At 60.7% G+C, this 12857-nt stretch overlaps 1 protein-coding gene across 6 annotated transcripts in view; it reads left to right on the forward strand.

Annotated features, from left to right (window-relative positions):
- Positions 1-12857, forward strand: part of JAKMIP3 (Janus kinase and microtubule interacting protein 3) — a 98172-nt gene that overhangs the window by 43809 nt on the left and 41506 nt on the right. For 4 of the 6 annotated variants that reach the window (XM_013981817.2, XM_013981827.2, XM_013981814.2 and 1 more), the window contains exons 3-5: positions 1336-1833; positions 11160-11375; positions 12708-12827. In XM_013981817.2, coding sequence (XP_013837271.1) covers positions 1336-1833; positions 11160-11375; positions 12708-12827 — 834 coding nt within the window. The remainder of the gene's footprint in view (positions 1-1335; positions 1834-11159; positions 11376-12707; positions 12828-12857) is intronic. The other 2 variants (XM_013981852.2, XM_013981857.2) reach the window with 2 other exon arrangements.

The raw sequence follows: 12857 nt of genomic DNA on the forward strand, positions 1-12857 counted from the left end.
CCAAGCACTGGTGGGCCCGAGCCATCCTGAGGGGGTCTCAGTCCTGAACCCCGCTCGATAGAACTGCCCACCAGCAAGCATCAGCTGAGTGAGTCGGTGTCACAGTCTGTCCCGATGGGGAATGATCACAGCCCCCGCCTGCTCCCGGGAAGCCCGCTCCGGCGGGGGAGGGAGAGAGCTCAGTCACAGAGAAAAAGAAATCAGACACCTTGGGGAGTAACTGCTGTGAAAAAGTGACACACAGTAATGGGGTCAGTGCAGGGGGCCCAGGGCCCGCCCGCTGAGACTGGGGGAGGATGCCCGGGGCAGCAGCCTGGCCTCCAAGCAGCATGAGCCAGATCGGTGGAGGAGGCGCACGTCCAGGGGCTGCGGGGTCGGCGTTTACACAGCTCTGCGGGGCAGGAACGCAGAGGCTCCGAGGAGGGGGCTGGACCCATGCCTCATTCTCCCGAGAGGATGTGCCCTGGGGGGCGGTGAGAGGTTGTGTGCATGGTACCCTTCCCAGGGGCCATGGGAGGCGCTGCTTTTATTCTAAATGCACTGGAAGCCAGAGAAACGTACACAGAGCGTGAGCTTCGTGCTTCCAGAGCTGCCTCCGTGGAGGGTGGACAGCGGGGAGGGGCGGTGGGAGGGGTGAGGCCTGGGGCGCAAGGGCACAGGAGTGGGTGACCCTGCAGGGGGCGTGGCAGGGCTGCAAACTTGGGTGTCCACCCCTCTGCCAGCAGGTAGCCCTGGGGTGAACCTGGATCCCAGCCACTCCTTCATTCCCTAAATAGATCGTGAGCACTGACCTCACGCCACATGGTGGCGGCTGGGTCACTCAGCCCCAGGGTCAAAGCTTTTGGATGAACATCAGCCATTCAGTAAAAAAAATCAGAGTGTCCCCCAAACCTAGATGCCAGACATCAGGTAGACAGACGCGCAGCTGCCTGCGCTGGCTTCTCGACCTGCCCAGAGTGTCGCAGCAGGTAAGCTGGCACCCCGTTATTTGGGCTGAAGGAGGTGGGGCCGAGGCGTGCTCCCCACAGGGCTGAGCCCGCTCCCTGGAGGATTCATTTGAGAGGTAAGGGTTTCACCCCCGGGCCGTCTCCTCCATCCTGCTCTCCCGCCAGCAGTGCTTCCAGGCTCGACGCCTGCGGGACTGTGTTCACACTCGCCACCGACGAGGCTCGACTCGGTTTTCAATCCACGTTTATTAAGGAGGCATTCTTCCGTGGAAGATGGCTCCCAAGGTTGCAAGAGAAAAAAAGCTTCCCCAACTGTGAGCTGGGCTTTCAGGGAGCGCAGGGCTCGGCTCACAAGCGACCCGGGTGTGGCGGGGCCCCTGTCTTGCAGGTCAGCCGGGTGGAGAGGGAGAAGAACCAGGAGCTCAAGCAGGTGCGGGAGCACGAGCAGCACAAGAACGCCGTCCTGCTCACGGAGCTCAAGACCAAGCTGCACGAGGAGAAGATGAAGGAGCTGCAGGCCGTGCGGGAGACGCTGCTGCGGCAGCACGAGGCCGAGCTGCTTCGGGTCATCAAGATCAAGGACAACGAGAACCAGCGGCTGCAGGCGCTGCTGCACGCCCTGCGCGAAGGCGCCCCCGACAAGGTGCGCACGGTGCTGCTGTCCGAGGCCAAGGAGGAGGCCAAGAAGGGCTTCGAGGTGGAGAAGGTGAAAATGCAGCAGGAGATCTCGGAGCTGAAGGGCGCCAAGAAGCAGGTGGAGGAGGCGCTCACCATGGTCATCCAGGCGGACAAGATCAAGGCCGCGGAGATCAGGAGCGTGTACCACCTGCACCAGGAGGAGATCTCCCGCATCAAGAAGGAGTGCGAGCGGGAGATCCGCCGGCTGGTACGTGCACGCGGGGCGCAGGGCGCGGCCAGGGCAGGGGCGCGGGCGGCAGCGTTGGGGGAGGGGCGGCGGGGACGCGGGGCGGGGCAGGGAGCAGGGGGCGCAGGGCCGCGCTTGGGCTTTGCTCGCAGGCAGGCGGGGAGGGGGGTTCCTCTGCGCAGAGCCCCTCCCCGCCGACTGAGGGCTCCAGAGAGGCGAGGCTGCCACAGACGGCAGGATGCGGTTCAGAACTCACCCCAACACCGGCTTTCCTCCCCATTTCCAGCGTGGCCAGAACCACACACCCAGGAGGGGCCCTCCCTCTGTCCCCCCCCCCCCCCCGGGGTTTATGGAAAGTTCCCTTTCTTACAGCCAGGGTGAGCCTAAGACAAGCGGGGCGGAGCGGGGAGGTGCTTGGTGGGGGAGTCGCACAGCCACACCCAGCCGGTTCTGCAGCTCTGCGCCCAGGTGACTCTGCGAGGGGAGGCCAGAGGCCCTCCTCCTGCCCCAGCTGGGCGCTCTCTGGGGAGGCCGTGTCCCTCTCGGCAGGTTGGGACGTCAGCAGGTGCATCCTCGTGGCTCCAGAGCCCAGGTGCCTGATGTCCTCAGAGCCCCTGTGCTGAGGGCGACCAGACCACTCAGCTTTGTGAGGGTGGCCGGGTTCTCCTCACTGCCTGGAGCCGGGACCCCCCCTCAGGCATTCGGGGGAGTGGAGCCAGGCACCTGCCAGGTGCTCAGAGACCCAGCTGGCGTCGCCACCAGCCACCCTTGGGACACCCAGATGCCACTCCCTGGGGTTCAGCCAGCTTTCCAACCATCAGGGCCGAGCCCCAGGCCACCTTCCCCACCTCTGGCTTCCAAAGACCATCGTGCCAATCTCTCAAAAGGTGGCAGCCATTCCGGACCCGCGGCCCAGAGGACGCGGGGAGCTCTGTGTGCCCGTGGGGGCCCTCACGTCGTCACCCTGGATGGTCCCCTCTCTTTTCAGAATGTCCGCTGTCCTCTCCCCCTGCTCAGCTCCCCATCCATCCCTGAGCCACGTGTTGGGCTCCTTAACCAGAGGCCGATTGCAGAACCTCCGCTCACTGTGGTCCCCCCGCCCCTGCCGGCAGCTCTTCCAGCTGGTTCTTCTGGGTTTTATTCCAGATTGTCAAGAACATGCTTCAGCGTCTCCCGCTTGATTTCTCAGGTTTAGCTCCTCCTCTGCTCCCCCGCCAGCCCCCCAAATTCCATTGGCCAGGTCTCAGCAGGAACCCAGCCCACCCCATACAGGTGTCTGGGGAGGCTTCAGGGAAGGCTCCGTTCACAGAGGGGTGGGTGGCCTTCTGGAGGCCCAGGGGCGGCCCCAGGGAAGGGGCCAGAGCAAGCGCTGTCCCCGTGGGCGAGGGCCACGGCCCAGGAGGGGGCTCGGGGGCAACGCAGCCAACCGGGGGGAGCAAACACCCAGAGCGCCCCCTCCTCTCAGCTCCGGCCGTCCTGCTCCCCACGGCCAAACCAACTAGGGGCTCGACACCAGGGCCAGCTTCCCTCCCGGGCACGGAGCTGAGGGGGGTGCAGTCCCAGGAGACCCCCAAGACGCATCTGGGCTGAAGTGAACCGTTTGTGCACCGCTTGCCGTGTAAAGAGCCATTCCCGTTCTCACACTCACCACACTCACCGTTAGGTCCCTTCGAATTGGTGTTTTCATTTGCTGGGTCCTCCGGGTGCCTCGCGCTGCTTCGCCCTCAGCTCCCGGGGCCCGGGTGTTTAGGAATCCGGTCCGCGTGCCTTTCCCCGGCGCTCCTGCTGCCTCCGCCCTCGCCGTCCTGGGAAGCCCTTGCCTCCCTCCCGAGTCGCAGCCCCCCGTCCTCCTGCTCCTTGATGGATGCCTCTCATCTTGGGCAAACACCTTCTCTAAGAGCTCCCTGGACACTGAGAGGACGAGAAATAAATTGTGTGTGTGAACGTTTTATTCTAACCTCTCAGTGGATGTTTTAACTCAGTATGGAATAAGGGATGGAAACTTGTTTTTATCAGGAACTTGACGGTATTTCTGCCTTGTCTTCTGACTTTTAGTATTGCTCTTTTTTTTTTTTTTCTCTTTTTAGGGCCTCACCTACAGCATGTGGAAGTTCCCAGGCTGGGGGTTGAATCAGGGCTGCAGTTGGCGGCCTACACCACAGCCACAGCAATGCGGATCCTTAACCCACTGAGCGAGGCCAGGGATCGAACCTGCGTCCTCACGAAGAGAGTGATGGGTCCTTCTCCCACTGAGCCACAACGGGAACTCCTAGTCTTGCACTTAAGAAGTCGGAAGGCCTTCTGATTCCTGGCCTTTCCTGTGGCCCTGTCTCCTGTCCCCACCCTGCCCCAGCAGTTACGGGGCATTGTCCCTGAGCTCAGAGCCTCACTGAAGCTTCGGGTGGATGTGCCTTTGGCATGAGTGTTCATCCAACATGCCAGGTGGCCAGGCCCTTTCTAACTGGAGCCACGGCCGTCAGCTCTGGAGGCTTTATTCTGCGTCCGCCTGAATCCTTTGCTCCCCTCTCTTCCTTCTAGAACCCGTTAGGCAGAGGTTGGGCCTTGAAGCTCATGCTCTGATTTTCTTATTTTTCCCTCTAACCTTGGCTTTTGGTTCTGTTTTCTAGGACATATTCTCAACTTTCTCTTTTAACTCTTCTGTGTCCTTTTAAAAGCATCTCTGCTAATATGCATCTCATTTTCCAAATGTTTGTTCTCTAAAATAAAATTTTTGTCATTCCCTTCTTACTCATAAATGTAATGTCATCTCTTATTTTTCTGAGGATAATAATTCCAATTTTTTAAGCGTTTGGATTTTTTTCTGTTCCTTTCCCTGTCCATTCTATCTCAGAGTCCTTTTTGCTTCTTTTCGTTCTGGCTGCTGTCTCCTCTCATTTCCTTGAGTGACAGGGACACCCCCCCCCGCCTCGCCCCCGGTGACTCACTGGCTCTGGGCCCTGGGTCTGTGTGTTTGGAAGCGGAGGCTTTACTTGAAGGTGAACTGGAAGAAATTCTGCCGTATCGTTGGGGACTTTCCTCCTTTCACCTTTTTTGGCCTTTCTCTACTGAGGAATTCAAGTCAGGACCCCAGGGCAAAAGAGGAAAGGAAAGACTTCAGATTGGAAAGGAAGCATTGACAACTGCCTTTTTGCAGGTGCCATGAGTTTGTATGTAGAAAAAGCCCCTGTTCCCCCAAATGAACAGTTGAATGAGCTCGGCACAGTTTCAGGACAAGAAGCAAAATGCAAAATCAGCTGTATTTCATTTCCCCATGCCAAACAATCCAAATGAAATTTGTGGCGATGCCGCTCATAATGCGAAACATAGGCAGCACGTGGGAGTAAGTTTGACAAAAGATGCGCGTACGCTGGGAACCGCACGCCGCGGCTGAGGGGAACCGAGGAGGAGCTGAACGGAGGAGGGTGGGTCCCCGTCCGCGGACGGGGCGCCCGGTCTCTTGGGATGCGCCTCGCTCCGTGGCACGTGACAAGCAGACACGCGGGGCCCCTCCAAACCCAGCAGCCCTCCTTGCAGGCTGGAGAGCGGGTTCTAAAATTGGCACAAACATGCAGCGTCTTCCCCTGGGGGCTCTGGGGGCCGTCTCTTTGCATCTCAGTGATACCTTGTGATCTGAAGCTTTCATTCTAAAGGAGTCTAATTTTGAGTCTTTTCCCTTGGGGTTGGTGCTTATCGTGTGCTGCTTGAGAAACCTTTTTATTCTGAAGCTTGAAGACTCATCTTTTTAAAACTTTATCATTTTGTCTTTCATGCATAGGTCTTTGCCCCAGTGCAGTGTGTGTGAGTGTGTTGGGGTGTGTGTGTTGGTGTTGGTGTGTGTGAGTGTTGGTGTGTGTGTGAGCATGTTGGTGTGCGAGCGTGTTGGTGTGTGTGTCGGTGTGTATGTGAGTGTGTTGGTGTGTGAGTGCTGTGTGTTGGTGTGCATGTGTTGGTGTTGGTGTGCGTGAGTGTGTGTGTGTTGGTGTGTGTGTGAGCGTGTTGATGTGCGAGCGTGTTGGTGTGTGTGTGTGTCGGTGTGTATGTGAGTGTGTCGGTGTGTGTGTGTCGGTGTGTGAGTGTGTGTTGGTGTGTGTGTGGGGGGGTAAAGGCCCAGTTATGTTTTTTCATACGGATACACAGTTGTCCTAACAACCCTCACCAGAAAGACCATCCTTCTGCCCGGTCGACGGTGCCCCCTCCGTCTCGCAGTAGGTGTTCGTATAGGACGGGGCTTTCTCTTTGGCGCCATCGTCTGTCCCCCCTCAAAAGCCCACCTTATGCGAATCACGCCCGCTCTCCCGCGAGCCTGCACTTCTGGAGGAGTGAGTCCTCTCCCTTCTTCAGGACTCAGCCCTCAGGTTTCCATGGCAACCTCAGCATCATTCTTCCTAAACAAAATACGGCCGGAACTTTCCCTGGGCTCATACGTAAACGGTTGAAGGATACATCTCAGTAGAGAGGGAGCACGATTCTCGGACAAATGGACCCGGAGCGCGTGCCAGAATCTTTATCTAACTCATTAACTGATGAGAAACAAGTAGGATGTTACAGCTGGTTCAAACAAAGATTTGATCCGAATGCGTTTAGGTCCCTCCCTGGCAAACAGCATCGGTTGCACGTCTGTGGGCAGGACGTGTTTGCGTTGCTGCCAGCTTTCCCCAGGGAAACGCCTGTCCCTGCGGAGTTGCAGGAGGGCCCAGGTCAGACAGCCCTCAGAGGGCCCAGCCCTCCTGGAAAAGGGACCAAACGTTGGTTGTTTGTTTCCAAGTCTTCACAGTTTTCCTCTTTAGAATTGTAATTACTTGGGGGAATCTCCTTTAGCCATCATTTCACGCGTGTGAAATGGTATATCCAGATCTAGATCTCACGGATCCGTCATATGTGTATTACTGAAGACGTCCATGCCTGAAAGCGAGAAAAACAATACCTCCCTTTTGAGGCCGCCCACCCCCTCCAAGAGGTGCACAGCTGGGGAGGCAGTGGGCCACCTGCTGCATTTCCCACCCTGTCCACCAGGTGTCGCTGTTGGAGGCCCGTCCCCAGGGTGCTGCCCTGCGGGACTGAGGACCAGAGCCCCTCTGTCCCCCTTGGCCACTGTTCCCATAGCCCAACCTATTACAGAAGATACAAAATAATTTCCCCAGCATTTCTGGCGTATCATTGACATACATCACGGTGTATGTTTAAAGGAGAGCGAGGTGGGTTGGCTTACATGTATGAGAAATGATTAACTCCATAGGTTTAGTTAGCATCCGTCATCTCACAGAGTCAATAAAAGGAAAAAACCCAAAGAAAAAAAGGAAAAATGTTTTTCCTTGTGATAAGAACTCTTAGGATCTACTCTCTTAATAGCTTTCGTGTATATCACTATATAGCAACGTTCTGTCTTGCGTCCTTTAAAGCAAATGATGAATAGCACTCGTGAAGAGTTCCCTGCTGACTCAGCAGGCTAAGGAGCTGGTGGTGTCACTTCTGCGGCTCAGGGAGCTGCTATGGCACTGCTGAGATGAGGGTTGCTTCCCTGGCCCAGGAACTGTGCCTGCCAAGGGTACGGCCAAAAAGTAAAAAAAAAGGAAAACCCGGGGGGTCTCAGCCGCTTGCCCGGCACGCAGGAGGCACTCCTAGAGGCGGCCACAGGGAGGGAGCCAGTGCCCCCACCCGCCACCCGTGAGCCCGGCAGCCCGGCCCAAGCTCCCTGCCTGGGCGCAGTGGCGGAGGAGGGTCGTCCCTTCCTTGCGGCACTGTTCCCAGGGGCCCTGGCTCCGTCTTCCGGCTCGGGGCTCTGGCTGGTGAGGCAGCACCCCGCACTCAGGGCCGACGCCCTGTAACCAGGCCCGTGCGCTGGCCTGGCCGCGGGATCTGGGAGCGGAGGCGGAGGCGGAGTCTGACGCCCCAGCCTGGGGCTTGGGGGGCTCGGCTGGGAGCTGGAGCTCCAGGGCTTTTTCAGAGAAGGGAGAAGACAGGGGTGGGAAGAGGGGGTGGGAGCAGGGCTGGAGCAGAGGTGGGGGAGGTGGTCCAGAGGCGCACCCGCCCCCCTGCAGGCCCGGGAGCGGGTCTGAGAACGGGACCTGGCTCAGAGGGGAGGCGGGCCGGGGGCTGCCAGCCAGCCGGCGTCGGGGCACTGGGGGCCGAGGCAGCATGCAGTCCCAGGCCCCAGGACAGCCACGGTGCCGCGGGGCTCACCAATGCGGGATGACGGCGGGCTCAGGGCTCCCCGTCAGAGAGACCCTGGCTGTGGTGGCCTGCGAGGGAATTTGACACCCCCGGCTCCTCGCAGACGTCGGGTACAGAGTCGCTGTTTCTCCGGCCGTGTCCCTGGCCGCCCTGGGTGGTGACAATGTCCCTGGGCTGGAGGAAGGCACGTGGCTCTGGAAGGTCAGGGTCCGCGGGTGCCCAGGGGACTCAGAACCCGGCCCCTGACCCAGAACCAGGGCGTGTGGGCACAGCCGCTGGCACAGGAGGGACCATGTGCCAGCCAAGGGCCATCGCAGGAGCCCGGCCATGGCCCAGGCTCGAGGACAGAGTGTGGGGCCGTGGGCAGCCTGGCCCGGGAGCTGTGGAGGGTGTGGCCATTCTGGGCCTCCGTGGCCATGTGTCGCCGTCTCCCAAGCAAAGAGCGCTGCTCGCGGAGGGGCCTGAAGCGCCTGCACCAAGGAGGGGGGTGGGACACGGGGAGCGAGAACACGGCAAGAACACAGCAACCCCCCGTGGCTGGCATTTCTGGCCAAGCCGCTGCCCGCTTGGCCCAGCCCTTCCGGCCCTTGCCCTCTGGTTCCAGCCTGTTGGGGTCTTCTCGGGTGTGGCTCGAAGGGCTCAAGGGGGAGGCTGTGGCCATCTGTGGCCACTCAGAGAGCCTGCAGCCACCCTGTTGGCCCTGGTGAGAGGTGAGACAGTCCCTGCTGGCCAGGCTTGGGCAGGAGCAAAAGGACCAGGCTGAGCCACCCGAGCCTGGAGTGCCATGCCCTGCTGAGGCCCTGCTTTCACCCAGGACCCCAGGTGGGGGGGGCACACAGGGGTCTCACAGGGAAGCTGCTTGGAGGGTGGGGATGCAGATCCAGCAGGCACAGCCCCCACAGAGCCAGGGCGTGCAGGTGGAGCGGCTTGCTCAGAGGCTGCTCAGATCAGGGGCGCCCCTCCCCGGGGTCTCTCATCAGCATGCCGGGGGTCTCAGGAGGTGACTGCGGCCTTAGGACCTCCCTGGACAGGCCTGGGCCTGTAGTGTTGGCTCAGCCCCGCAATTCTGCAGCGAGGCTCCCTCGGGTCTTACGGTAGTGGAGTCTGGAGTCCCCTCTGTGCCTGGCTGCACGGCGTCCCCGGAGAGCCTTGGTCCGGGGCAGCTCGGGGCTGCTGGCCAGAAGTTCATTCTGTCAAAGCGAGTGGGCAGGGCTTTGCTCTGGCTTCCTGGGTGAATGCAGGCAGGTCCCCGTGGCCCCAGCCTCACCTGGCTGGTGACATGCTCTGAGCACAGGGCTGCTGGAGGCGTGGAGAGGCTGTGACTCTGGGCCCCAGGAGCAGCTTCAGGCAGGTTCGTGCTGTGTCATTATGGAGTCTGGGGCATGTTAACGTGTATTCACTAAAATACAAGCTCAGACGGTTATGAAAACGTCTATAAACCTGAGGAAGTACAGGCACTATTTCAGCTTTCTCGAAAGAATGAGAAAGCTGAAATAGTCGGCCCCCACGGTTGTCTAGACAGTGAGTTAAAGGGGGATTCTGACAAACAGCAGGGATGGGACCGAGGCGGAGGCTGCTCTGAGCTGGCTGGGTTCTCGGAAGCTCGACTGTGGCTCGGAGGGACCGCCCGCCTCTCCCACACTTGCGTCTTCAGGGGAGATGGGTTCCAGGTGAGCGGCCGCAAGGCGGGCGAGTCCTGACCCAGAGTGGAGCCTGGAAGAGTCTGGACATGAGTCTGTTTCAGAAGCAGCGTCCTCCACCGTGGGGACCGCATCATCCCAGTCCCGGGGCCCAAGGTCTCCCCAAGGTCAGCCCCGGACCAGATGCGGCCCAGCCCTCGGCTTGCTTATCTGCTCTCTGGGACACGGCCTCCCGGAGCGGGGGTCCTCACCTGCCCCGTGGCGGGGAGGGGTCCCTGGGGGGATCTGCCACAGCATGGGTGGTTCTGCTGGGGTTGTCGATGGCGCCTGGGATGGGTGAACACTTTTCAGGGGGACCTCAGCCCTGGGCAGGGTGGTTAGACCGTCACGGCCAGCTGAAGGCCAGTCCCAGTCCCCCTTCTCTGCCTGCTCCAGGCCATGGGCGTTTGGCCACTAAGGCTTCCCGCTCCTCCGTGCAGTGCACTGCCTGCCCGTGGACGCTGTGGTCTGGGCTGACCAGACGTCTGGACTCTGTCCCAGGCTGACCTCGGCAGATGGCAGGCTTCTAAGGTCTCCAAACCTTAAACAGCAAGTACCGCAGCAGTCTCCCATCCTGCTCTGCTGTGTGAAAATGTGTTTTGCACAAGCCTCCCTCTGAATCTAGAGTCTGTCTGAAGAATGGGCGGTGTGGGGCCTGTTCTGCCTCCACCCGACCCCAAGGGCAGCGGCCTGTGCTTTGGCCGAGGTCAGGGAGGCGCTCGTGGAAGCGGACAAGGGTGCAGAGAGAGGGGCGGCGGTGTCTGCAGGGGCTGGCGGCGCTGGAGGGAGAGCGGGGAGGGCCGGGCCCCCCTCCCGCCTCCAGTCCGGGTGGGTCAGGTGCACTGGGCGCTCGCACCTGGAGCCTGGTCATCCCCGCCCCCAGCCCACGCCTTGGCTCAAAGGAGGAGGACGTAGAATGAGGCTTTGCCGGCAAGCAGTGGGCCAGCTGCCCTGCTTGCTGTCCTCGGAGCCAAGAGAGGCGAGTCCCACACACTGTCCAGCCGTCCTGGGCCGGGTGCCCGCGGATGGAAAGGGGCTTCTACTTCATATTCACAGCTGGCCTGTCTTAACACGAGCCTTGCTGATCCTATCACGGGGTATGGGGGCCTTGGGGAGTCCCCCTAACATGCAGCAGAAGGCCGGAGGCGAAGGTGGCCTCTCTGGACCCTGTGGGAAAGTGCCAGCCCTGTGCCACCGAGGGCCCCTGCAGGCCAGCCTGGGGGAGGGGGAGTCCTGCTACAAGCCCAGGGGGGCTGGGACAGGGTGCACGGTGTCCAGGCAGGAGCCTGGTCAGAGCTGGGGCGCTGTGCCGCAGCCTGGACAGTGGGGCTCGCTGCTCCGGTCCAGGGCCCCCTGCTTTGCTTCCGGTCTCTGAGCCCAGGATGCATCAGGGCCGCCCCTCCCGATGCTTGTGCATGTGTGTCTCTCCGCCTGTTTCTATGGTAACTGCAGATCTGTACCTGCCTGCGTGTGTGATTGTGTTCTTTCTCCTTGTAGATGGAGGAGATAAAATTTAAAGACAGAGCAGTCTTCGTGCTGGAGAGAGAGTTAGGGGTTCAAGCCGGGCATGCTCAGAGACTGCAGCTCCAGAAAGAGGCTTTAGATGAGCAGCTGTCCCAGGTCAAAGAGACAGAGCGGCACCTGGGCAGCCCCAGACGGGAAGTTCCTCAGGCCAGCGGTGCAGGAGACGCCTCAGACCACTCGGGAAGCCCTGTAAGCACCTCCCAAGCTTTGCCCGGCCGACCCGATCATGGTTGGTGCCGCGGGCACTCGACTCTGGCCCTACGGGCAGCCTCTGGGTTGTCCAGAGCCCAAGCCCTCCTCCCTGGGGACGCAGACCGTGTCTGCAGCCGGCCGGCCAGCGGGCCCCCAGCTTCTGGGCTAAGGGGCCTCGAGACTCCTGTCTCCTCCTTTCGCTGCTGATGTGGCCAGCACCGGCCTTCGCCGGATCCTTCCACGGCCCGAGGCTCCAGGCTTCCAGCTGCGCCCGCCTGCAGCTGCTGGGCCCCCCGCTGCCACGGGCCCGGTACCTGCAGGGGGTGTCGAGGCTGCCCTGCTCCACTGCCACACGCCCTCGGCTTTGCCTTGCGGCCCTGGAGGCCCCTGCTCGCTGCTGCTGGCCTTGACCCTCCTCGGTGGTCCCCAGTGGCCCACCCATCCGCCACTGTGACTGCGCCACTTTCCGCTGCTCCTGGGGCTGCGCGACTGGGTGGGGCTGTGGCACCCTCTTCTCCTCACAGCGGCTCCTTCCTCATTCAGAGCCCCCTGGGGGCTCCGGGAACCGGGAGGGGCGCAAACCCCACAGGCCTGGGGGGCCTCCCTCGCCTCTCCTGCACCTGCTGAATGAGGAACCGTCCCTTGTCCTCCCTGGACATGCGTCTGTTTGCCCTGAGGACAGAACTGCGCTGGCTGAGCCAGCCATAGGACAGCGACATTTTAAGACTAGAACGTGACATTGAATGATCCTATTACAGGTGGCTTGACTGAATTAAAACCCTGGATAGATCCTGTTAACCCCAGAGAGGTGCTGAAACCAGATCAAAATGTCTTCATTGATTTTTGGATGAAGTTCGAGTGGTCCCCAAAGTGACCTTTCGAAACTCAATTTGAGGGACCAACTCTTGACAGTCTTAAGCTGACCTCTGTCTGTGTGCACGTCACAGTGCCAGGGAGTCAGGCCCCCCACAGCGAGGGCAGGCCCCTCCCTGGAACCCGCTGCGGCCGTGGCCCCCTGAAGGCTGCTGCTGGTTTCTGCTGCCTTCTTGGCGTCACCCGCCCGCGGCCCCTGCCTCTGCCCGCCCTCACCCACCACGTCTGCACACTCCCTGACGTTTCTGCTCCTTCACTCTGTCCCCAGCGAGCAGTTTGCCGTCCCCACGGTGCTCAGGGCAGCAGGCGCCCGCCTCCAGGAGGGTCCACACCCGCCCCCAGCCATTCGGACTCGAGGGCGACCGAGGGGCCGTGGTGTCCGCGGTGTATCGGGATTTGCAGAGATTTGCATGTCTGTGTCTACGAACAGTTATTTGCAGTTGATTTTTGTTTTAGGAACAGCAGTTGGACGAGAAGGATGCTCGGCGCTTCCAACTTAAGATCGCGGAGCTGAGCGCCATCATCCGGAAGCTGGAGGACCGCAACGCCCTGCTGTCGGAGGAGCGGAACGAGCTGGTGAGCAGCCGGGGTCCGAGGGCCTGTGGC

Source organism: Sus scrofa, chromosome 14 (assembly GCF_000003025.6).
Source record: "Sus scrofa isolate TJ Tabasco breed Duroc chromosome 14, Sscrofa11.1, whole genome shotgun sequence".
Classification (NCBI taxonomy): domain Eukaryota; kingdom Metazoa; phylum Chordata; class Mammalia; order Artiodactyla; family Suidae; genus Sus; species Sus scrofa.